The sequence below is a fragment of the Zeus faber genome (assembly GCF_960531495.2).
Source record: "Zeus faber genome assembly, chromosome: 15".
In the NCBI taxonomy this organism is placed as follows: Eukaryota; Metazoa; Chordata; class Actinopteri; order Zeiformes; family Zeidae; genus Zeus; species Zeus faber.
In genome coordinates this window covers 9,153,743-9,176,442 of record NC_137194.1, presented here as the reverse complement: position 1 = coordinate 9,176,442, position 22,700 = coordinate 9,153,743, and the positions used below count along the sequence as shown (strand labels likewise).

The 22,700-nt window shown below is 42.3% G+C and overlaps 1 protein-coding gene across 1 annotated transcript in view; it reads left to right on the top strand.

Moving 5' to 3' along the window:
- Positions 1 to 22,700, top strand: part of LOC307240727 (contactin-3-like) — a gene marked incomplete at both ends in the record, with an annotated part of 48,712 nt that extends 26,012 nt beyond the window's left edge. Inside the window, 9 exons of the mRNA XM_080014577.1 lie at positions 5,688 to 5,846; positions 8,526 to 8,675; positions 9,901 to 9,971; positions 10,833 to 11,067; positions 13,007 to 13,116; positions 14,961 to 15,147; positions 17,272 to 17,384; positions 19,196 to 19,361; positions 22,597 to 22,700. Coding sequence (XP_079870703.1) covers positions 5,688 to 5,846; positions 8,526 to 8,675; positions 9,901 to 9,971; positions 10,833 to 11,067; positions 13,007 to 13,116; positions 14,961 to 15,147; positions 17,272 to 17,384; positions 19,196 to 19,361; positions 22,597 to 22,700 — 1,295 coding nt within the window. The remainder of the gene's footprint in view (positions 1 to 5,687; positions 5,847 to 8,525; positions 8,676 to 9,900; positions 9,972 to 10,832; positions 11,068 to 13,006; positions 13,117 to 14,960; positions 15,148 to 17,271; positions 17,385 to 19,195; positions 19,362 to 22,596) is intronic.

Genomic DNA, 22,700 nt, shown 5'->3' with positions numbered 1-22,700 from the left:
GAACCTTCTGCAGAAGTTTGAAAACCCCAACAACTGCTGCAACTTCTTCCTGGAGGCCTGTACTGGCCAGTCAAAGATCGCCTGAACCTTGTCTCTGCACTTTTCCTTCAGCAACCAAAAAGCGCAAGAAGGAGACACGTCTACCCTTTGTAACCTCACTGGCACACGGTAGGCCCCTTCTCGACTGGGGGAGGGATCTGGGAGACTGGTGACCCGAACGACCTGACCCGAGGTGCAGGTGGTGGCCCTCAGCTGTTCTCCTGACGCGTCCCATCAAAGCCCTCCGGAGTAGCTCGTCCGCTGCTCTGATGGTAGGGCATGCGCCGCCAGTTGGGCTTCTCCCGAGAGGAGGGGAATGAGCCACCACGCCTGCTTGCGTTCCTCGCCAGGAACCTGGATGGCCTGTTGGCTCTCCCGGAGCGCCTCCTGGTCCAGCTCGCGGACCCGCTACCATCCATTCCAGGGGGGAGGGCTGGGATTCTGCCCCACGTTGCTCCACGCTTGCTCCGTGCGCTCGGCGCTTTAGTGAGCTCCCGCCGTGTCGTGTGACTTGCATATCGGGATCACTTGCCCGGACAAACATGCTCCACAAGCATGCCAAACCTCACTGCGGGGACAACAAAACATATATTAATTCCTGGTTTTGGGATCAGACGAATCGGTGGAGTCCCTCTGTTGATTCGCTGCACCTCAGCGGCGGCTTGACCACGCCCCCTTGGCCCGCCACAGGCGGTATTTTTAATATTACAACCGTCATTACCATGCCGATGAACAGATCTAGCTTATTCTTTCATATTCGGCTCAACCATGGCATTATACACCTTAACGCTAAATTGCAAAAATATATTCCAAATATCATCCTATCCTGAATTTCTTTCTAAAATTCCTTGGGAGCCAGTGAAGAGAGGCCAACACTGCGCCAATGTGTTTTTACTGTTGAATCTCTATTCCATTATGAACATTTGATCTATTTGGAAAATATATGGAGCTTTGAAACATAAATTTACATTATGTAAAGGGATGTCAGTCGAATTTCGAACACAAAATCCCTTAATGGTCGACGATTACAATTAGGAGGAATTTTAATTTTCTCCCGTGCAGAGTCTCCCACAAAAGGCCTGCGTGGCCTGTTCATTTTAATAACATATTATTTTACCACCCTCTTAGATAGTGACAACACCCTTCCTCCTCAGCCAAGAAAATATAATTAAGAGGATAAGGAATTGATCCTTGATTGTGTGCGCCGTTAATATGTATTAATGAGGCCAACTTATTAAGCACCCCCCCTTTTTTGTTTCTTTTTATCGAGAACCTCTAATGAGTTTTGCATAGATCAATATCTCAAACTGAGGCCTGGGCTTTAATGCCTAATGTATAAAGACAGCATGTATACAATAAACAATATAGGGTAGGAGCCTTATTTTCTTCTTAGCTCATGTTTAATAGATAGATAGACAGACAGACAGACAGATAGATAGATACATAGAACACGATAATACAGTAAAGTATAAAAAATGATGTGCCAATAATTGGAAAAGGTAATTGTACACAGTTAACTGTACAACAGATACAGTATATTCTAAAAATAACAGAACAAAAATAAAAGATAAAAATGGAAAAGTCCTAAAAAATAAAAGGTAATGTCCCAAAAGAAAGTATACTTCATATAATTACGGTGACGTACAATAAACCTGATATTAGATATAAAAAACCCTAAACAGTAAACACAATGTTGTCAATGAGCCTTTAAACCAAAAGATGTAGATATGTGTAGACAAAAGCAAGAAATGTTTAAAAGTCCCAGCAGAAGATGTTTTTTTCTAACCGTAATATTTTACTTTGAAATTCAGATTCAATTTGGAAGCAATGAGGTGTCGGAGCCGCGAAAGCTGCGTTTTTATTTCCCGCGGCCCGTCTCTGGTGGTCCATTATTTCTGACGAACTGACACCTTCATTAGAAACAGGAAACACTCGATGGCGCTAAAGTAAAACATCACATAGCTTAATTGGTGGGATAATGAAAATAAATGATAAAACTGCCTCCTTCAGGGATCCGAGACCCATCTTTATTCCTCACCTTTTAATTTGACTCCCCTGCAAGTAGCTTTTTGCCCAGCTCGGCTCGGCTCGGCTCTGCTTTCTTTCGATCAATTACCTCTAGGGCTGCGGAAAAAGAAAAAGTGAGGAAAGGGGGAAAAAAGACCCGTTGGTTGAATCTTAGAAAATAAATCTTGAAATAATTTTTTATTCACCATTTAGGGGCAATCTGGAGGTCTGTGTAATGGTTTCCACCTTTATATACAGTAAAGGTGGTTTGCAATGTAATGTTACTGTTGTAGCATTATAACCACTTTAGAAATTAAAATTGCACACTTTAAAGGGTATCAATTTATGTGGAGCTACATGGCTTATTAAACTATTAAATTATCATATTAGATGACTTTCATTTATGGGGCACCACTCCCAGCCAGGAGAACAGTAAATAAACCAAATTAACTATAATTGATCAGTCTCATAAGAATTGAATTTACCTCTGTCCTTAATTTTTAACAAGCACAAACAGACACTTTTTTTCAAATAAACACAATTTGTTTTATCAAGCTAAATAGTTTAATAAATTGAAATAATAGTGAAATATATGAAAAATTAAAATAATAGTAAAAAAAAAAAATCTATCAATAAGCTAATTAATACAGCATTTTAAAATGCCGACAAATCGAATTCAGGGACAATAGTGAGGTAGGAAGTTATATGACTCTTACATCAAATTAATATAACCAAGGCACACGCTACGGGCAGTTCACTTTTCTAAAAGGGGAATTAATTCAATTCGACATCAACCCTGATCATGGAGCCGGTCGGAAGCATCTGGTTGCAGAGTCCGAGGTAGAGAGTTTCCTCTGGTTTCCCTAAAGTGTGGAGGCAGCGTTGGGTCCCTGCGGCCTCTTGCTGAATTACCGGTGCATGCGCAGTGTGTACGTCCAGCTGTCGGCTGCTTCCCAGTTGAGCCGAGGTTCTGGCCGCGCCTTGCGGTGAGGTGCGGCGGCTTCACTTCAAGGGAGCCTTATCGTTTGGGAGTAGCTGACTCGGTTCTCTCAGATCCAATCGAATTTATCCAGCCACTCTAACTTGAGCCTTTCGTGGATCGGCTGAAAACAAAAGGAAAATCACGCAACGTTGCAAAAACGGCAAGGTTTAGTGATATAAAACAAAAAAAAGAAAAAGATATGGAAACACAATTGTGTTACATCATTTACTGACAAATTCTCTTCTCCAAATAATTCAGCTATGTACCATGGCTAAGTTGCCATGCGTGACGCGGTACAAGTGATGGGAATTCCGGCTGTTTTTTGTGAGTCAGGTCATTTGGCTCAGCCCAGAAATAAGAGCCGGCTCTTTCGGCTCCCAAACGGTTCTTCATTCAGTACCACTTCTGGCTTTTATATTTCAGCTAAATTTAGCAGTGTTTTGACCTATGATTGGACATATATCACTTAAATTATTCAATGTAATTATATGAAACCTAATATTTTGCAGGATACCTTAATTAATGTAAAACAAAGTTTTTACATTTTTTCATCATATTGATGGTTAAAGAATAAATATCCTAGTTGTATAACAACGATAACACACTACTCACGAAATAGTATGGTTTGTAAATAATTACAAATCAATTATAATGTATTATATATTATTTTAATTATATATTTAATTATAATTGTAATTAATAATTATGTGTCTATATAACTCTATACAGACACATATTTCAATTACATTTGTATAATATAATATGAAAGTGAAAGTGAGACGTTTCAGGATTGCATTGAACAAATACGTTATAGAATTAGTATAAATTTACAAAAAAAAAAAAAGAAAGAAAAAGATTTAACGCCTCTTAGACGGGAGGCGGCTCCCGTCGTTCCCAGAACCAACACATCAGAACCAACACATCCCTGCGTGGCGTCCAAGTTGGCAACCAAGCCGTGACAAGTGAGAAAATATATACGTAGAATTAAAAAAAAAAAAAAAGCAATTTTACTTGCTTTGGAGAGAGAAACTGATACCTTTTTGGTTTCGATCCTAATGAGGCTAAAATCGATCTTGAAAGTTGATGTAGTAACGGTAATATCTTTTCTTTTGGTATCAATCCGCCCACCCCTGCTCCTTATCCACCAACATTGATGATTTGTCATTTAACACTGTAAGGGCTTTGGTTTTTCCAAGTTGTGAGGGATTTTTTTCATCATCAAGGCCTGTTTTGACTTATGGTTTATTTTCCTCTGTGTCTCCGCACACGGAGGGAAATAAATACATTAAATACGTCTGCAATAAAAGATCATTAGGGTCGTGCAAAAAAAATAATAAACTACCCTTGTGTTTCGAAAATAAACTCAGAATTCTGCCCCCCCGACCTCGGAACCAAGGGGCAATAGATATATAATACATAAATACTATTCTATTTTACATTACTATTTTACTATCTACAATAAAATCACACTGTTCGCTCGCTTGTTTTCGATTTGAGGTCGATCTGATCGGGCTTTGCCAAAAAAAATAAAGCACAGGAAGTACAGGCTAAACAGGGCACCCCCGGCCACCTTCTCACCGCCCAATGGCCCAGTGGATGGGAACCCCTGGTCTAGAGAATCCATACGTAATATGCTCATAATACGTCTTTTCCACTGCACGAAAAAACCTGCTAACACCCGCTAACATTTGGCTTTTCTCGAGTGGGAAAGGTTACACCCGGCATTCATTCCTGGGATAAATGATTCTGCAGTAGTGACAGGTTTTCATCGGCTCCAGCCCTGATCGGCAGTGATGGAAACATGACGCCCGGGTTGACACGCAAATTTTCGCCCCTTCCCCGGCACATTGAAGTTCGGGAGGGTGGCACGTAAATAGACAGGAATATCCGTGTATCTTCAATCATTTCATATCCGCTCCGTGGGGGCCGCGGTGGAGAACCCCGCGCTCCCCGCCGGACTCCGAGCCACTCCAGCACCGCCCCAAGCCATTCTTCCAACCGGAGAAAGCATCTCCGCTCCTGGTGCGGGCATGGGTACGCCATGCTGCTTCTACACTTTGTTTCCAAATCACACTGGAGCCATGACACGCCCCGTTTTTCAGCTTGTTTGTGATGTCAAACGTGACACACCAGAAAATATAAAAGGTGGGCATACCGGTCTACTGGCAATGGGAACAGCTTTTTAGTATAAATGTTCATTTTGCTGTAAAAACAGTATAAGTGGTGGTATCAAGGGCTGGACGCACTTTGTATATGCGTCGGTGGGGCAGGAGTGGTGGAGTATCCGCAGGCTGGTTGTGGTGGGCGGGTCTGGGTAAAAAAGTCCAGGGCCATTTTTCAGTCTCAGTCCGTCCCCGGTGGACTATTAATGATTTCGCAAAACAATCGCAAAAAAACGATTAATCGACGTTACAGCTAAACCTTCTTTAGGAATAAGCAAAATTAGTAGAGCTGGAGATTTATTTGTTCCCTGCTGTCAATGAGAAGACAAAGGGCGGAGAGTCGGTTGATGTCAGGACTGTGGAATCTAATGATTTTACAAAACGAAAGCAATCATCTCGTTTAATCACGATCAGGTGATTAATCGATTAATGGTGACGGCTCTACCTCTACCTGCACGGGAGCACAATCGTTACTCATTTTTCCGTGACTGGTCCAGGCCCTCCCAGCCCCCCGGACAAGGTTCTGGTGGAGGAGGTGACGGACAGCACCGCCCAGCTGAGCTGGAGCCCCGGCAGGGACAACGGCAGCCCCATCTCCAGCTACATCATCCAGACCCGGAACCCCTTCACTGTGGGCTGGCAGCGGGTCAACACAGGTAACCATGGTGACGGCCGTCTCATCTGGCTCATCGCAGATTGGCACGACGCGCAGGGTCAGCGGTTATAACCCCGAACGCAGCGGAAATATGTTTCATAAGTGCAGAGATATAATTAATGGCCTTGGTTGTTTTTTTTTACCTTCATTTGGCTCTTTATTAAATCTTGTTTTTAAGAGGGCTGTGGCACAGAAAAGCAGCACAAGAATACATCTATTTTTATTAAAACGATCAATGTGATTAGGAATAAAAAACTGATAGGACGCAGATGACAAGGAATTTCCTGTTTGCCGTTATCTTTATTCTGTTGGCATGTTTTGAGCTCGGAGCACCTCATTACCAGGTTCTTCAAATAATAATCATTCAGCTGGATGATTATAAAAGTTTTAATTGCTGATGTTTTTAATGACGCTTGTTTTTATCTCGCCTGTGAACTGCGATTCTGTCATGTTTTATTGTTTGTGGTTTTTAGATGTGATTTATTTTCAGGTCTCTTGTAAAACAGATCTTGATCTCAATGAGAAGCCTGAACCCAAGGAAAGCTTCTAACGCGGGAATGAGGCAGAAGGCCTTAAGGGATGGGTTTGCTATTTTCCAACTCAGGTATTATTAAAATGTTGGTTCCCATCATTTATAACTGTTATTACGAGCACAACATCGCTCAACACTTCACTTTTGGGAAACTTACCACTCTGCTGCAGCTTCTCGCTGTGCTTCGGTGCATTGCAGAGGGGCAAACATTTCAGCCTTAAAAAAACATGATCAGTCTCCTAAAACTGGAAACTCACCATATAGTCACGTGTGTCTTGGTGTATTTTTTGTTGTTTTAAATAACACTAACTTTACATGTTGCATCCAGAGCTGACTTTGGCTTCAGCAGGTTGCCAGTAGGAAGCAACGCAACTTCCTGTTTTTGGTTACTTGCAGAAGTCCATAACGATTAATGAAACCCTGAAACTTGTAATAATATACATGGTTTATGACCATTTTAAACTATATTGTGAGTTTCTCATTTTCAAAAAAGAGATTTAACCCATTTGTTTAAGGCTTGAGTGTTTGCCCCAGTGCATTGAAGCACAGTGGGAAGCTACAGCAGAATGGTTAGTTCAAGATTCAAGATTCAAGAGGTTTACTTGTCACATACATATACATACGAGCATACATATATGTAGTGAAATGACATTGCGCACCCAAAGATTATGCACTGTAAGTACTAAGGCACAATAGCTAACTAATTAACTAACTAACTAATCAAATTGATTCCTAAAACGCAATTCAATTAGTAAGTAGAATAAAATAAGAGTAAAAAAAAAAATTAATATACAAAGTAGGAATACAAAATAGAAATAAAACAAATTATTATTATGTATATACAGATATATATGTATGTACAGATATGTGCAGTAAATTGGCATGTGAATAAAGTGAGGTTGTGTAGTGGAGCTATACAGTACAGTATACAACATTACGGCACAGCAATACAGTAACACCGAACAGAACAGCAATACAGCGCAGTATGCAGTACAGTATGCTACATACAGAACAGTAAGGCAGTGGGGCCTATGCTTGTGTCTCATTTGGGGCCCCTGGTCGGTTCATCATTGACAGTCCTTATGGCTTGCGGGAAGAATCTCAGTCTCTCTGTTCTAGCTGTGTGGCTGCGAAGGCACTTCCCCGACCGCAGCAGCTGGAACAGTCCGTTGTTGGGGTGATGAGGATGCTTCATGGACCTGCAGGCTCTGCTACTACACCTCCTGGTGTATACGTCCTGCAGGGGGAAGGGAGGGTAGTTCCAGTGGTACGTTCGGCTGAACGCACCACCCTCTGCAGGAACCGCCTGTCCTGAGCAGTACAGTTCCCAAACCAGGCAGTGGTGTCGCCTGTCAGGATGCTCTCCACTGTGCCACAGTAGAAGGACTTGAGGATCCTCAACGAGACCCGCAATTTCTTCAGCTGCCTGAGGTGGTAAAGACGCTGCCTCGCCTTTCTCTCTCCCCTTGTCGACAGAAGTCCTCATCAACGGTGTGTGCGTCCTCGGTTGTAATCCCCGGGTCCTAAAGTCCACAGTCAGCGCCTTGGTTTTTCTGACGTTCAGGGGGAGGCTGTTGTCCTGGCCCCAGAGTGACAGGTCAGCCACCTCCTCATGGTAGGCCTTGGCGTCGTCAGAGATCAGGCCCACCACGGCGGTGTCGTCAGCAAACTTTGATGATGGTGTCGGAGCTGGACCTGGCCACACAGTCATGCGTGTACAGGGAGTACAGTACGGGGCTGAGTTCGCATCCCTGGGGGGATCCTGTGTTCAGGGAGAGGGAGCTGGACGTGTGCCTCCCCACCCTAACCACCTGGGGCCTGGCGGTGAGGAAGGACAGGACTCTTGTAGTTAGTAGCTCTTGTAGTACGCAGCCCCTGCCACAAGTGTCTGGTGTCCGGTAGCATCCCTCGCCGTCTTCCGTCTTACTCAATAGGTAAAGCGTTGAGCGAGGTTCTAGCTATGAAGAGTTATAAATGATGGAGACCAACATTTTAATTAGGCATGGGTTGAAAAATAGCGAACCCATCCTTTAAGTAGCCAGGCATACCGAATAGGTATCAAAAAGCTTCCATCAATTGAAACCCCGAATCGTAAAATCGTATAAAAAAAAAATAGATTGACGTTAAAACGTGCATCCCTTCCCCCAGTCCCAGAGGTCATTGAGGGGAACACGCTAACGGCCACTGTGGTGGACCTCAACGCCTGGGTGGAGTACGAGTTTCGGGTTCTGGCCAGGAACAGTGTTGGGATTGGGGAACCCAGTCCCAGCTCCCAAAAGACCAGGACAGAAGATGCCGGTATGTCAAGTTTACTTTTCACCCAAAGCACTTCTCCTAAATACTTTCCAGTCATCAAATGACATACTTACTGTATCAACAAGTTTGTTGACAGTCTCAGGTGTTTCAGGTGTAAACACTACACCAACAGGATCATTGAAGCAATCTAAGAAATAAGCAATCCAGTTGCTGATCTTCACTCATCTTAGCTCTTCAAGGCCTAATTTAAAAGTTTGTGCCGACTTTCGTAAGGCCAGGGCCCTGCTGCACTGCCGGGTGCACCGCAGGGGACACCGCAACGGGACAACCCACAGGGCTTTATTTGTTTCATTCAGGAAAGGTCATAAAATAAAATAAAATAAAATAATTGTAATACATCTACAATAAAAACTCTATGATTATTTTTTTTTTTGTTTGGAGAAATGCATAGCGGATGCTGTGCACCAGCCTACAGTCTATCTACTGCACACACACAGCAGAGTTACTTACATTTCCATCGCCTGCAGTTTCCTCACAGATAGTTGGTATTGATTCCTTTTTCTTTTAAAAGATTTGTTCTGGTCTGTAACCCCTGGGCCACACCAAAAGCGACACGGCAGCGTCACGAAAGCGGCACGGCAATGCTTCAGATAAGCTGTCATGTTAATTAATGTGGAAGGTCACACCAAGCGGAAGTGTCAGCGCTGCGAAAGCGTTGTGAAAGCGGCATGACGTGAGGCTCCAAATTTTTTAGGATTCGGCTACATTTTTTCAAGCGCAAAGCGTAAATTGTAGATTCCCGTAGAGGTCCATTCAAAAGATGTATTTAGTGAAAATATTGAATTACCAAGCCTGCTATGCATCAACTACACACACACATATACAGTATATATATATAAGGTATATACTATATATATAAATACATATTGTATATAATTCCACCACACACACATACAGTATACTGTGTATACACACACACACACACACACACACATACTGTATATATATATATATCGCTGATGTGCCCTCCGTACATTTTCCCCCATAACAAATTAAACATGCGTAAATAAAATATTAGCATTCCACCAGGAAAACAAACTTACAGACTGTTGCTGTCACTCTCTGTAAAAAATCCCCCTCACTGCTTTTAACCAGAGGCTGATAGTAGGGTTGGTATGTCTGTGTGTGTGTGTGTGTGTGTGTGTGTGTGTGTGTGTGTGTGTGTGTGTGTGTGTGTGTGTGTGTGTGTGTGTGTGTGTGTGTACAGTTCCTGACGCAGCGCCGGGTGAGGTGGGCGGAGGCGGCGGCAGCAGATCTGAGTTGGTCATCACATGGGAGGTAAGTTGTCCGTCTTAGGTTCCTACATTCTCCATTCACCTCCCAAAATGGCCGTCTATGCCTATATTAAGTATGTAATCAACCAATAAATCAATAAACAAATTCCGGCCAGATTGAAATTTGCCTCGATGATGGGATACGTTGTAATGTATTATTTTTAAAAGTGAATGCGACAGAGGGGTTGGTTTGTGGTGTGCGAGTGGTGGACGTTCCCCGTGGAGTTATTGTTCTCGTCAAACCCGAGACGCCTAAAAAAACGCCCCTGGCGGTATCTGGTGTGAGCGGATGGATGGCTGGGTGGAAGAAGGGATGGCTTGACGGGATGGGTGGGTGGATGGAATGATGGATGAATGGGTGGATGGATGGATGGACAGATTGTTGGAAGCAAGGAATGATGGATGTGTGGGTGGCTGGATGGAATGACTGCTGGAAGGATGGACGGACGGGTGGATGGACGGACGGACAGGGGGATGAACATTGTGTGTGTGTGGGGAATGGAAGGATAGATGATGGATGGATGGATGGATGGATGGATGGATGGATGGATAGATCGATGGATGGATTGATGGATGTAAGCTGAGTTGAATTATGAAACGTTAAAGTTATTAGAAATCCAACATCTCTGCTCCACTCTGCAATGAGCAAAAAAAAAAAAAAAAAACCTCCCAAATTTTTTATTTATTTTTATTTTTTTGGTCGTCCTTTCACTCCTCATTTCGCTCCATCAGGTGGGTGAGAAAAAGCAATCAAAATAGATTGGGGGGATGGGGGTGATGGTGATGGTGTCAGCCCCCCCCTCCCCGCCCCCCTCACGCTTTGTATGTGTTTTAATATCACTATAGTTTTGTGTTTCACTCTCAGCCTGTCCCCGAAGAACTGCAGAACGGCGACAGCTTCGGCTACATCATCGCCTTCCGCGCCCTCGGCGAGGCGGCGTGGACGCGGGAGGCCACGTCTGCGCCGGGGGCGTCGCGGTACGTCTACCGCAACGACAGCATCGCGCCCTTCTCACCCTTCCACGTCAAGGTGGGGACGTACAACAGCAAAGGACAGGGGCCCTTTGGCCCTGTGGTGACCATCTATTCGGCTGAGATCGGTGAGGATACAAGGCCGGTACCGTGTTGCGACAAGGGAGAAAGATTTAAACAGGGAATATATCATGTCATTTACATTACACCCCTGAGCTTTTTCCAGATCGCTTAATTTATCTACTATTTATCTACTATATATATATATATATATATATATATATATATATATATATATATATATATATATATATATATATATATATATATATATATGTATATGTATGTATGTATGTTACCCTTCCTTCTCCTCTCACTCAACATCCACTGATACGCAGCACTGAGTGGAACTTTATTATCCACCGAGGTGTAACGCTGTGCTGCTGAGGTAAATTGGGAAAAGTGGGAGAGTTATGTTAAAGCACAAAAATGTGACAGCAATGTTAACATATAAACTGTGAGATGCACCGATCGACCGGCCGGTGACTGGAATTGGTCTGTTTTCACCGAACGATCAGTGTCAGATATATTTTCCAATTCTGTGCTGGTCAAATTTACATGCCTGATACTGCGCTCATGTACTGTACTGGTAAAAATGTTCCAGTACTCAATACCAATACCAACATAATGTAACATAGTTGACACTCCAAAAACATTTCAAAGGGTATATTCTGATGACATGAATTAGTATACTGTATGTAGTTAGAGGTAGTATCTTGCATACGATGTGATTGGCCTCGTTACGAGACGTGAATAACAGATGGAGTCATTTAATTGCAGTAACTCAAACGCTACAGAGACTCCCTGTTACACTATTGTGGTACTCAAAATATTTTCCCAAGGTTGACAGGTCTCATATTTTTATATATATAAAATTTTTTATTCCAATTAAAGCAATGGCACTTCCTTTTCGAACGGAATTCAGAAAACCACAGAAGAAGGCAAAATTAAGTTAAGAAAAAATAAAAATGTATCATCATAGTTGTCAGCACGATTTATTAGAACATTTGAATGAATATCATAGTTAGAAATGTCCTTAATCCAAACAGAAAGGAGACAATGTTCAAAAAACTGAAAATGTGAGCTATCATCAGGAAAAAAGTTTATACACAGTGTGAGAAAATTTGAAAAAAATAGAAAGAAAAATATATCTATATATATATACACACACACACACACACACACTGTATATAACATAAATCTCTCACTGTGTTTGGACAAGGGAGAAAGATAAACACAGGGAATGTATTGCACATTACACCCCTGACTGTTAGTCAAGTCAAGTCAAGTCAAGTCACACTTTATTTATAAAGCGCATTTCATACCAGGGCAACACAATGCGCTTTACAGAGAAATACAATCAAAGAAAATATATAAAATCTCTGTGCAATCATAAGAACAGTCAGTGCAGAATAAACAAATCTCACAGCATACAGAACACACACACACACACACACACACACACACACACACACACACACACACACACACACACACACACACACACACACACTTTTAAAAGTGTTCAGTGTGGATGGGGCTCTCTCAGGTCCTCGGGCAGGGTCTTCCATTTACTTGGGGCATAGATACAGAAGGCAGCCTCCCCTGCTTTAGAGTTAGTACGAGGGGTGGTGAAAAGACTACTGCCTGTGGACTGTGATAGCTTTATTTCTTTTTATTGTTATATAATATATATATATATATACTATATATATATATATATATTTCGTTTTTTTTCTATTAATCTTCTATTTTTCTATGTATATATAATTTTCCCATAATATATAACAAGGATGTAAAAAATATATAATAATATCATTACTAATATATGTTACATACATGTCATATATATACCGTATATATCAATGTAAATATATTTTAAAATATATGAATGGAGCTAATGACTTCCTGTTGATTTCTGCTCATAAGTCACGTAACATGACAGCGCTGACGACTCAGAGGAAATCCTTTCAGTTTGAAGATGCAGGTCCTTGTGTCTCTGTCCAGAGCCCAGCGGGACGCCAGCGGGAGTCTGGGCCAGAAGTGTCTCGGCCTCGGAGATCGAGGTCAACTGGCAGGCTCTCCCTTTCACCCCCGAAAGGGTTCTGGGCTATGAGGTAGGCGCCCAACCCTTTTAAAAAAATGGAAATGGAAATTGGAAAAAAGATCTTCTGAGTTTGCTCACGGCGGCGTCAGATGCTCGCCGTCACCCTCGGTGGAGCTCAGAGACGCTTCCTTTGCAGACTCGGCGTCGCCGCAGAAATGACTACTTCACTGTACGTGTTTAAAAAATTACAATTAATTAAAAAAAAAAAAAATGCCGAGATGAAGAGAAGAGGAAATTGCTTTTGCACATGACCTTTCTGTTTCCACTGATGTTTAGCGAAACTACAATTGTCATGACATGACTTTTCGAAATAAGGACCGCTTTGAGTCAGGGATTCTTTCACCATGAATAAGCACTGATATCAAAAGAATTGAGCTTTCAGATTAAAGGTCTCGCCGAAATTGAGACCGTGACAGATACATTACATTTTGATAACCTCAAGGATCCCTCAAGGGTTAAAAAACACACATTCCCTTCTCAGATATTGCAGAAAAACCTTCATTTCCCTTATTGCTGTACCGCAGTACAATCGTAAATGCAGAGCCATAGCTTACCTACCATACCTGCCACTAATGATTCCACACACCACTAATCTCCCTGCTAAGAACCAAATGTGTGAATGGCTGTCGTGAATGAATGCCGTATCTGCCACAAAAGTTCTCTCTGATTTGTGCAATTACGGGTTTTGGGAGAGAATAAACCAAAGTCCTGAATCCATCCAGGAGAGTGGTCATATGGTGTGTTTCGGTGTTTTACTGGAAATACGTCCTAAAACCAGCCGCTTATAACGTGCATCGTGCTTCTTAATTTCGTTATTTTCATTATTTTCTTTCCCCTGAAGGTTGAAGCTCCGAGCAAATTGAAGGCTGTCTCATCATGGGGGGACGCGGCTCGATATTTCTGTTTCTTCATTAAATACCAAATACCAATGAGACAATTCACCGTTTTGCATTTAGCAGAGGAAGTGCTTGGCAACCTGTTTCCAGGTTTAAAAGGCTGTGGACAGGGACTTTATTTGGTGGAATTTTAGAGTCATCAAAGGAATCTTTTTGGCTGAACCCAAGCCCTGCCGAGGAGAGAACTTGGTGGCGTCTGCCCCTTTGCAAAGCTATTCTCTGGATCAATACTGGATCAATTTAAAATCCAGTCCAGGGTCGAGTCCCAATTATATAAGATAATGAGAAAATTCAGCTCGGCTTAAAAATACCTTTAAGCGAGTCTCCCTTTAAGGGAACACAGCGAATTTGACTTCTCGTAAGTGGTGGCAAGTCGCTTAGGTTTGGCTGGGGAAAAAACAACAATGAGCGAACCAGGCCAGTGTTTCCTAATTTGTTTTATCTACTCCACAATCATTAACGGGAGCATTTCTGGTGGGAACAGCTGCACTACAGCTTATTTAGCTTTTCTATTTATTTGAGAAAAAAAAAATTAATTAAAACTTTGTACACTTCCAGAATGATGATGCAGGTTTATTTTTCTATTGTATTTGTAAACTTTTCCAGGCTTATATTGAATATTTGTCAGGGTTTATTTCATTAGATATTGGTCATTTTGGTTTGTTATATATTTTTTATTGCTAATATTTTATTATTATATATATATATATATTATTATATCTGCTGTTTATCATAAGGTTAAGTGTATATGTTATTGCACAGTTAACACAGTCAGGGTTAATTGTATATTTTCAAAACATTTTATTTTTCTATTCTTATTCAATTGCTTTTAGTTATTGACTATATTTTATGTGAGCTGCTGTGACACTTAAAATTTCCCTTCGGGGAGAATAAAAGTATCGATCTATCTATCTATCCATCCATCCATCCATCCATCCATCCATCCATCCATCCACAGATTGTGTACTGGGAGGACGATACCAAGCCGGAGACCATGGGCAAGGTGCGGGTCCCCGGGAACCAGACCTCGGTCACGGTAGCGGGTTTGGCGGCCAGCACGCAGTACTTCCTCACGGTCAGCGCCTTCAACACGGCCGGCACCGGACCCTTCCTCCCGGCCATCAACGCCACCACCAAAAAGCCTCGTAAGTTTCTCCCGTTTGAAATGGCTCGGGAGCTCGGCAATCAGCCCCAAGCCAATGAGCCAATGAGGGCGTGAGAGGAAGCCAAGGGGAGGAGGAGCAATATACTGTACTGTAGAAGTGTGTACTGAAGGGAATAATGTCATCAGAGTCAGAATCAGACTTTATTGGCCAAGTGCACACACAAGGAATCTGGTTTTCAATAGGAATATGCCGATCTGATACTCGGTATCGGTATCATTATTATTGGCATCTGCCCGATAAAGGCCAAAATCACTGGATCGGATATCAGGGGGGAAAAAAGGGCAATCAGATCCATTAGCCTGAACTATCATGTAAACGCTTAACCAAACTTTTGAGCGTCATGCTGTAAAGAGAGATGTGCCACAACCTGCGCCGCGGCCAGCGCACACTTCTCCAAGGAACATGGGAGAAGCAGCAGAGATCTTAAGGCCGTGCTTTCGTGTCAACCTGGTGGAGTCCGACATCGCTGTGGACCCCCACCCCCGCCCCCACCCGCTGTGTCTACACACCACAACTAATAAAAAACATTACCCATCACCAAAATAAATACTGAACATAAGGAAAGGTAGGGAAAAAAGCCCCTCGCTCCACAGGTACCACGACGCACACACTTCGCCCGCTCATGCCCCCCCATCCACTCAGAGAGAGCGAGAGAGAGAGAGCAAGGGAGAGAGAGAGGGAGAGGGGGGGAGGGAGAGAGAGCATACAAAAATAAAGACATTTAACAGACATAAAAATAACAAAAGTCAGTGTTTCAAGTGATGTTTGCATGCAGAAGAAACGTCATTTGGCGAGACAATGTCTTTGCGGCCGGAAAATGTGTTTAGAACAGCAGCATTGTGTGTTTAGAACAGCACCAATGAGTTTTTAGAACAGCAGCATCGTGTGTTTAGAACAGCAGCATTGTGTGTTTAGAACAGCAGCAATGAGTTTTTAGAACAGCAGCATCGTGTGTTTAGAACAGCAGCATTGTGTGTTTAGAACAGCAGCAATGAGTTTTTAGAACAGCAGCATTGAGTTTTTAGAACAGCAGCATTGTGTGTTTAGAACAGCAGCATTGTGTGTTTAGAACAGCAGCATCGTGTGTTTAGAACAGCAGCATTGTGTGTTTAGAACAGCAGCATCGTGTGTTTAGAACAGCAGCATCGTGTGTTTAGAACAGCAGCATTGTGTGTTTAGGTTTCAATGACTCCTCTTTCTTACAGGACAACAGTGAAGAACGTAAATAAAAATGAAGCAAAATCCTAAAAAATAAATTACTAAATATTTACACAAAACTATGAACATAAAACATACAAATATAAATGTAAAAATTATATAAAAAAATAAAGGAATATTAGGTCTTTTTATTGCAATTCACTATTTATGACTTAATTTACAATAATAATGATTATAATCTCTAATAATTTACCTCTAACTCTCTGCAAAATTAATCCATGCTCCGCACCCGCCCTTCCTCCAATTTCTACATGATTTCCCAAAAATGCCCAAGCCTCGTCAGGTCTCACGTGTGTCTCTCGCTCGCAGAGTGAAGGGTCATGTAGTTGTAGTACCAGAAGTAATAGTAGTTGTGTGGTGTGAACACCGCTACATCAGCAATACGAAAATAATGTCAGGAAAAGGGGTTGTGTAGTGTGAACACCCCAGAGACGTTAGGATTTTGGCAATTGTGTAGTCTGTGAGCACCTTCAGGAAGCTGCGTTTAACATCAATTGAGGTTAAAAAAAAAAAAAATGTGAAAAGTGTCAATGTCAATGTCAATGAATGAATGGTAAATATTCTGGTCTGGTCTTCTTTCGCTCACGCAGGATAAAGTTGATGCATTTTGACACATTTTTCTCCTCGCTGTCACAGCAGGCGGAAAATAGAAAAATGGAAAATAAAAAATGCAAACCATCCTTTTGAAAAAAGAAATACGTTTAGTCGCTCAGAACGAGGAGTCTGTAATTACAGTCGGTGATGTGGAAGTTGAAGTGTGGATGGGGTTGTGATGGTTAATGGAGGAGTGGCGGCGACGTGTCCCTACTCTAAGTGAAAATGCTAAAATGGATGCTGTGTTGTGGTGTTTTTTTTCTGTTTTGTTTTTTTTTTACCGCTGTGCAGCACCAGCCCAGCCCCCGCTCAGCGTGGAGTGGACGCTGATCGGTTCCCAGTTGACTCTGTACTGGGAGCCTGTGACCGCCACCGAGTCAGAGTCTGAGGTCACCGGGTACCAGGTGAGTCCAACGCCGAAAATTGGAGAAAAAAAAAAAAAGGTAAAAAATAATAGAATAAAATTTAAGTTCAACTGTAAAAATAAAAAAATAAAAAAAAAAGTACTTTGTTTTTTATAGTTCAACTCGAGGTTAAGTATTTAGAAGAAATGTTTCCATAAATTTGACTGGGGCTTGCTCTCGTGACCTTAAGCTCGCTTCACACCGAATGCGGAATCGCAACCAACCGTCGGATCCTTGGTAGAAGTAAAGCCTTTTATTTCAGTAAAGGTACAAGTATGACGCATGATGATGCTGTCAACTTTATACAGTATTTATTGCCCCGCAGTCCAAGGGTTTTCATATGAACAACAAAGCCCTGTAATTCCCACTGGAATAGTCCAAACATGTACTTTGCAGGGGTCACTGTGGCACTGTCAAAGTGAGTGTTCTCCTCGGTTTATCTGTAGGTCTTGAGTGGTAAAGCGTTGCATTATTCTCTCAGTCCTCTAATTTAAAGTCATGGTTTATGAAGACCCCAAAATGTTGTTTTCTCACTCCTGATCTGTCTGAATAGGACTCACTGAGTCATAGACCATGGGCCTCCCCCCAAACCAACTGTGTGGCCATACAGTTGGTTTGGGGCAGTGCAGGTCATTAGACGTCCTGAGAATGCTGACTGTGGAAGCCTTTTGCACTTTAAAATATATGTTTTTGTAGCCACACAAACCTTGCTTACAAAGGTTTTTGTAAGGAAAATGGGCCATGTGCTGGAGATATCTTTTAGGATGTCATGATTTTCACTAGTATTCCTACCTACTGTACCTATCTAGAGGGCTTAGCTGACTGTGTTGTGCAAATGCTGCAAGAGCTGGGATTAGACTTGGCAAACTGCCGCGGAAAAGAAAAAGGAAGTGATGCTGCAGTTAGGGCACTCCAATCCTTATGTGATTTTATGAGACCTTTTTGACAGCTTTAGCTTGAGCTTTTTTTGACACCTGGGGTTTGCCAGATTTACAGACATGACAACATCCAAGAAAGCATTTGCTGATGAGAGCGGAGCGCTTTTGTTTCAAGTAGAGACGTTTAATGCCATTGACACGCTTACTCAGAGCCTCAGGCACAGGAGGTCTACGGTTACAGTACCTGTGCAGCTTGTTTAGGGTGCTTTTCTGTGCAGAATCCAGTGTCGTGTTCGGTGACCTCCGGCACAGAGACACAAAAGACCAGTTTATTGTCGGGCTAATTGGAATTAACCCGGGTCCCAAATTATCTAGATCCAGGTCAGGTGTGGCTGCTCAAACCACACCATCCCCACACCACAATGGTGACAATCAGCTCTGCACAGAAACAGTCGGAAAGAAAGAGAATCCCAAAAGTGTGATTTTGTGATCCCTCTCAAGAAAGCGTAAATCTTATGGGGAAACAAGAATATGGGTGTATTTTGAGTCCCGTGTGTGAAGTATGTTGTGTTGTTATAGTAATATACACATATATACAAATATTAGGATGAATGAATAAGGATTTTATTGATTTTTTATTTTTATTTCAGGATTGAATACATCAGGAATAAATACATTTTTATTTGTTTTTTGTTTTTTTATTAATTTCATGTATTAATTTATTTGTTATTTGTTTTATTTTATTTTATGATTTATTAATTAAAAAAATATATTGTGTCTGTATTAGAAATGTAAATAGAGTAAAATAATACAAATGAAGTCGAAAGTCTCCAAAACTCAAGATACTTAAACAAGGGCAGATACTTGTAATGTTAAAAATTAACTTAATTACAGTAACAAACTACTTGTCCTTTATTGCTTTCCACCGCTCAGCTGACGTACCAGAGGCAGACACACAGGGAGGTGAGAACACTGATCACGCTGAATTCCACGGCGGAGCTGACGCTGCCCGAGGACGATGTCTACGTCATCCACATCAGCTCGCTGAGCGAGGGAGGGCTCGGCCCGCCCTCTGACCCCATCAGGGTCCACCAGCTGAGTAAGAAGCACTCTGATCATTTATTAATACGGTGGTTTCTTAACCCGGGGTGCGAGACCCTCAAAGGGGGATGCCGGAGTTCTCAATGGGGGGTCACATATGTTTCCTAATAAGTCAAATGTAATGTTTGAAAATCCACATGAGAGTAAGTGTGAATATAAGTGGTAACTAAATCTATGACTGTTTGTATCTAATGCAGTGGTTCTCAATGCGTGGATGAATAGTTGTTATTTCTACAAATACCAGCGTCAGGCACTGATTATTTCTTAATACCGTGGTTTCCTAACCTGGCGTGCTCCACCCCCAAAAGGGGGACACCAAAGGTCTCAAGGAGATCTTGAGATGTTTTGATGACGACTTGGGGCACAATGTTTCCTAATGAGTCAAATATTGGGTTAAAAAATCCACATGAAAGTTAGTTGGAATATGATTTGTAACTAAATACATGACTGGGTATCTAATGCAGTGGATTATGTGTGGATGTGTGGTCCAGGTATCTTATATTTCTTATATTTTATATTTATTATTTATTATTCGTTAAACTTCAACATCATTTAATTTACAAGACATTAGCGCCATTGGAGAATGTACAATTATGACTAATAGTGAGAATACTGATGAAGAATAATGTTTTGATCCGAGTTTCACTGTTATCTCTCTAACTATAATCTAGACATGAATCATATTCATCTTCATCTTCTTCTTCTTCTTCTTCTTCTTCTTCTTTCGGCTGCTGCCGTGGTGTCAAAGAGACTAAATCTTATCAAATGGGGTCCCAGGCCTATGCGTATGAAATTGAGGCTCTTGATATGAGAATCACTTTTCCAATGTATTATACGCCCTAAAAAACCTTGCTCTCTCTACCATAAAAATAGATCAATTCAGACAAAAACGGCCTATGCTAATGAATACATGAGTGGAAAAAGTTATAACGTATTTTACATAGGGGGGGTTTCACATTGACTCCGGTTTGATTTCGGTTGGTCTCTGACTCTGAGGCTAAAAGGTTGCAAGGGCTGCAAAGAAGTAGAAACAGCCTTAATCAGTGTTTTCACAGTTTGAAGCAATATTTGTTAATCACATTGTTTATTATGTTTGTTTTATTTTTGATACGACATTTTGCATTATAATTGAATTCAGATTCAGATCACGGACCAAGGTGACGGTACACTACACATACTGTAACATGGAGGTACTAGTTTCCTGTGGCAGCTGGCTCTCTATACATAGCAACATTAAAAATATCCGACTCTTGAAGTTACGTGTGATGCAAAATGTGATGGGGGAGCGGGTAAGAGAGTGACCAAGAAACTCTCCCTGTTAAGCACAGTGCTCTTTTTGTTTCATTCAATTACCAAACGGAGGGAAAATAAATACATCGACTATAAAAACACACTGTTTGTTTTATTTGGAGGAATGGGGAGGCGGAGCGGAGATTGCTTCTGGAAAAAAAATCTGAACTTTTGATTGGGTGGGCAAGACGCACGTTTGACCTTAGTTTAACAATGCACATTTGTGCAGCACAGAGAGATCCGCGGATGAAGCATATTTAGTTTCCCAGTGAAATTGAATGAAAATAATTGATGATTTTTCCAAAACTCAAGCTGATGAAGCAAAAGTGGTAAATGTAGTGGAAATGAAAAGAGAGAGAGAGAGAGAGAAAAAAAAAAAAAAGACATCCAGAGTAAACTTGGAACTTTGTATGTTGTTTACCCCTGCTTGTAAATAAAGTCACTTAGCCCTTTAACCGGGTGACAGGGACATTTTGTCCTGGTGTGACTTTATAACTCCTCCGCAGCGCCATCCCCGTCGGCCCTTGCCGCCCGGATATTCCGGGCAATCCATCTCTGTCGCAGGGCTCCACATCCCCTTTTACTGCAGGCCGCCGCTGTCCCGTGGGACCCTCCCGCCTGTCCAAATACTAATTTGCAACGTTTATATTCTGGGTTTGAGCCATCGGAGACGAAAAAAAAAAAAAAAAAAAAGAAGAAAAGCCACCGAGAGACATTTGAGTCTGTAGTGTCTTTTTGATGACTTTTCATTTGAGAGGAACGAGAGGACAGGAATCAGAGAGGATGGATTTTTCAAAGGTTAGATGTCTTGAGATCACAACAAGCAAAGCGGACGGCGAAATCTACGCAGGATGAGGCTTTCGTGCTTCGGAAATGTCTTTTTTAACCCAATCCGCGGATGTCACATTGTCCCATTAAAGTCATTAGAGTCGACTCACCCTCGAGAGCTTCCTCGACAATTCCCTCCTAGGTTTACATTCAAGGAAAAACAACTTTTATTTGGACATGGACTTGCAGCTGGACTATGACAGTGCTGTTATTCATTACCTTACTTCCGCATTCCGCTCACGTGCTGCCGTAGCAATGTCAATAAGGTGCTTAGACTGCCATTAAAAATGGTCACAGAAGCCCGAGAAAATGTAATATCTGAGCATAACAGGTGGGATGTCACCTGCAGTGGGTTCATTTTGCTAAAATTGAATCATACGTAAGGGATAATGTGCAGCCAGCCGGTCATTATCATAAAATAACCCCCCCCCCGGCAGGGTCTTGTATCAGTGTAAAGTGAGTTATTTTGTGATAACAACTAACTGGCTGCACATTAATCCACTTATTACACGTCTACTTAAAAAAAAATGATAATAATACATTGGCACAGAATATAGATTTTTCAATGATTTTTTCGAGCTAGTACGTACGTACGAACTGAAATTGCACGTTTACATTAACTGTGAAATGAGACGCTGAACGGAACGTTGGGGGTTTTGAAATCGATATCCGTGGCCGCCCGTTCCATTCCAGTCCGGTTCCATTCTAGCGTCCATGTAGCGCCACCAGATGGCGCCACCAGCCGGCGCTACTGTTAACGTGTAGGCGGAGCGAGACGAGGCACGTGAAAACAGGCGGAGAAGCGGTGGCCTGTGACCGCCGCCATTGTTAGCATCCTCGTCGTCATTTCGTCGTTTGGCAGAGGCTTTCGTCCAAAGTCGTGGTCGTTACGCAGACGTGACTGGTTGCCGCGATTAACCAATCAGGATGGGGTATTCCACGGAGCCCCAGTGTAATAATCCGATTATATTAGTGACTGAAATGGATGCAAATGGCGGCTGACGCAGGGGTTGAGCTGTTCGTCACTTGTTTTTATTGTTATTTCGTGGAGGCGGTGCTTTCATCGTCTCACCTCGACCCGGTCTCACGCTGTGATGTGCGTCACTGTGTTGCAGGTATGAGTGCCCGTGGCGGCGGCCATCGGCGTCCCGGCGCCCCGTCCCCGCTGCTCGTCCTGCTGCTCGCCGTCGCGGGGTCGACGTCCGGGTCGACGTCATGA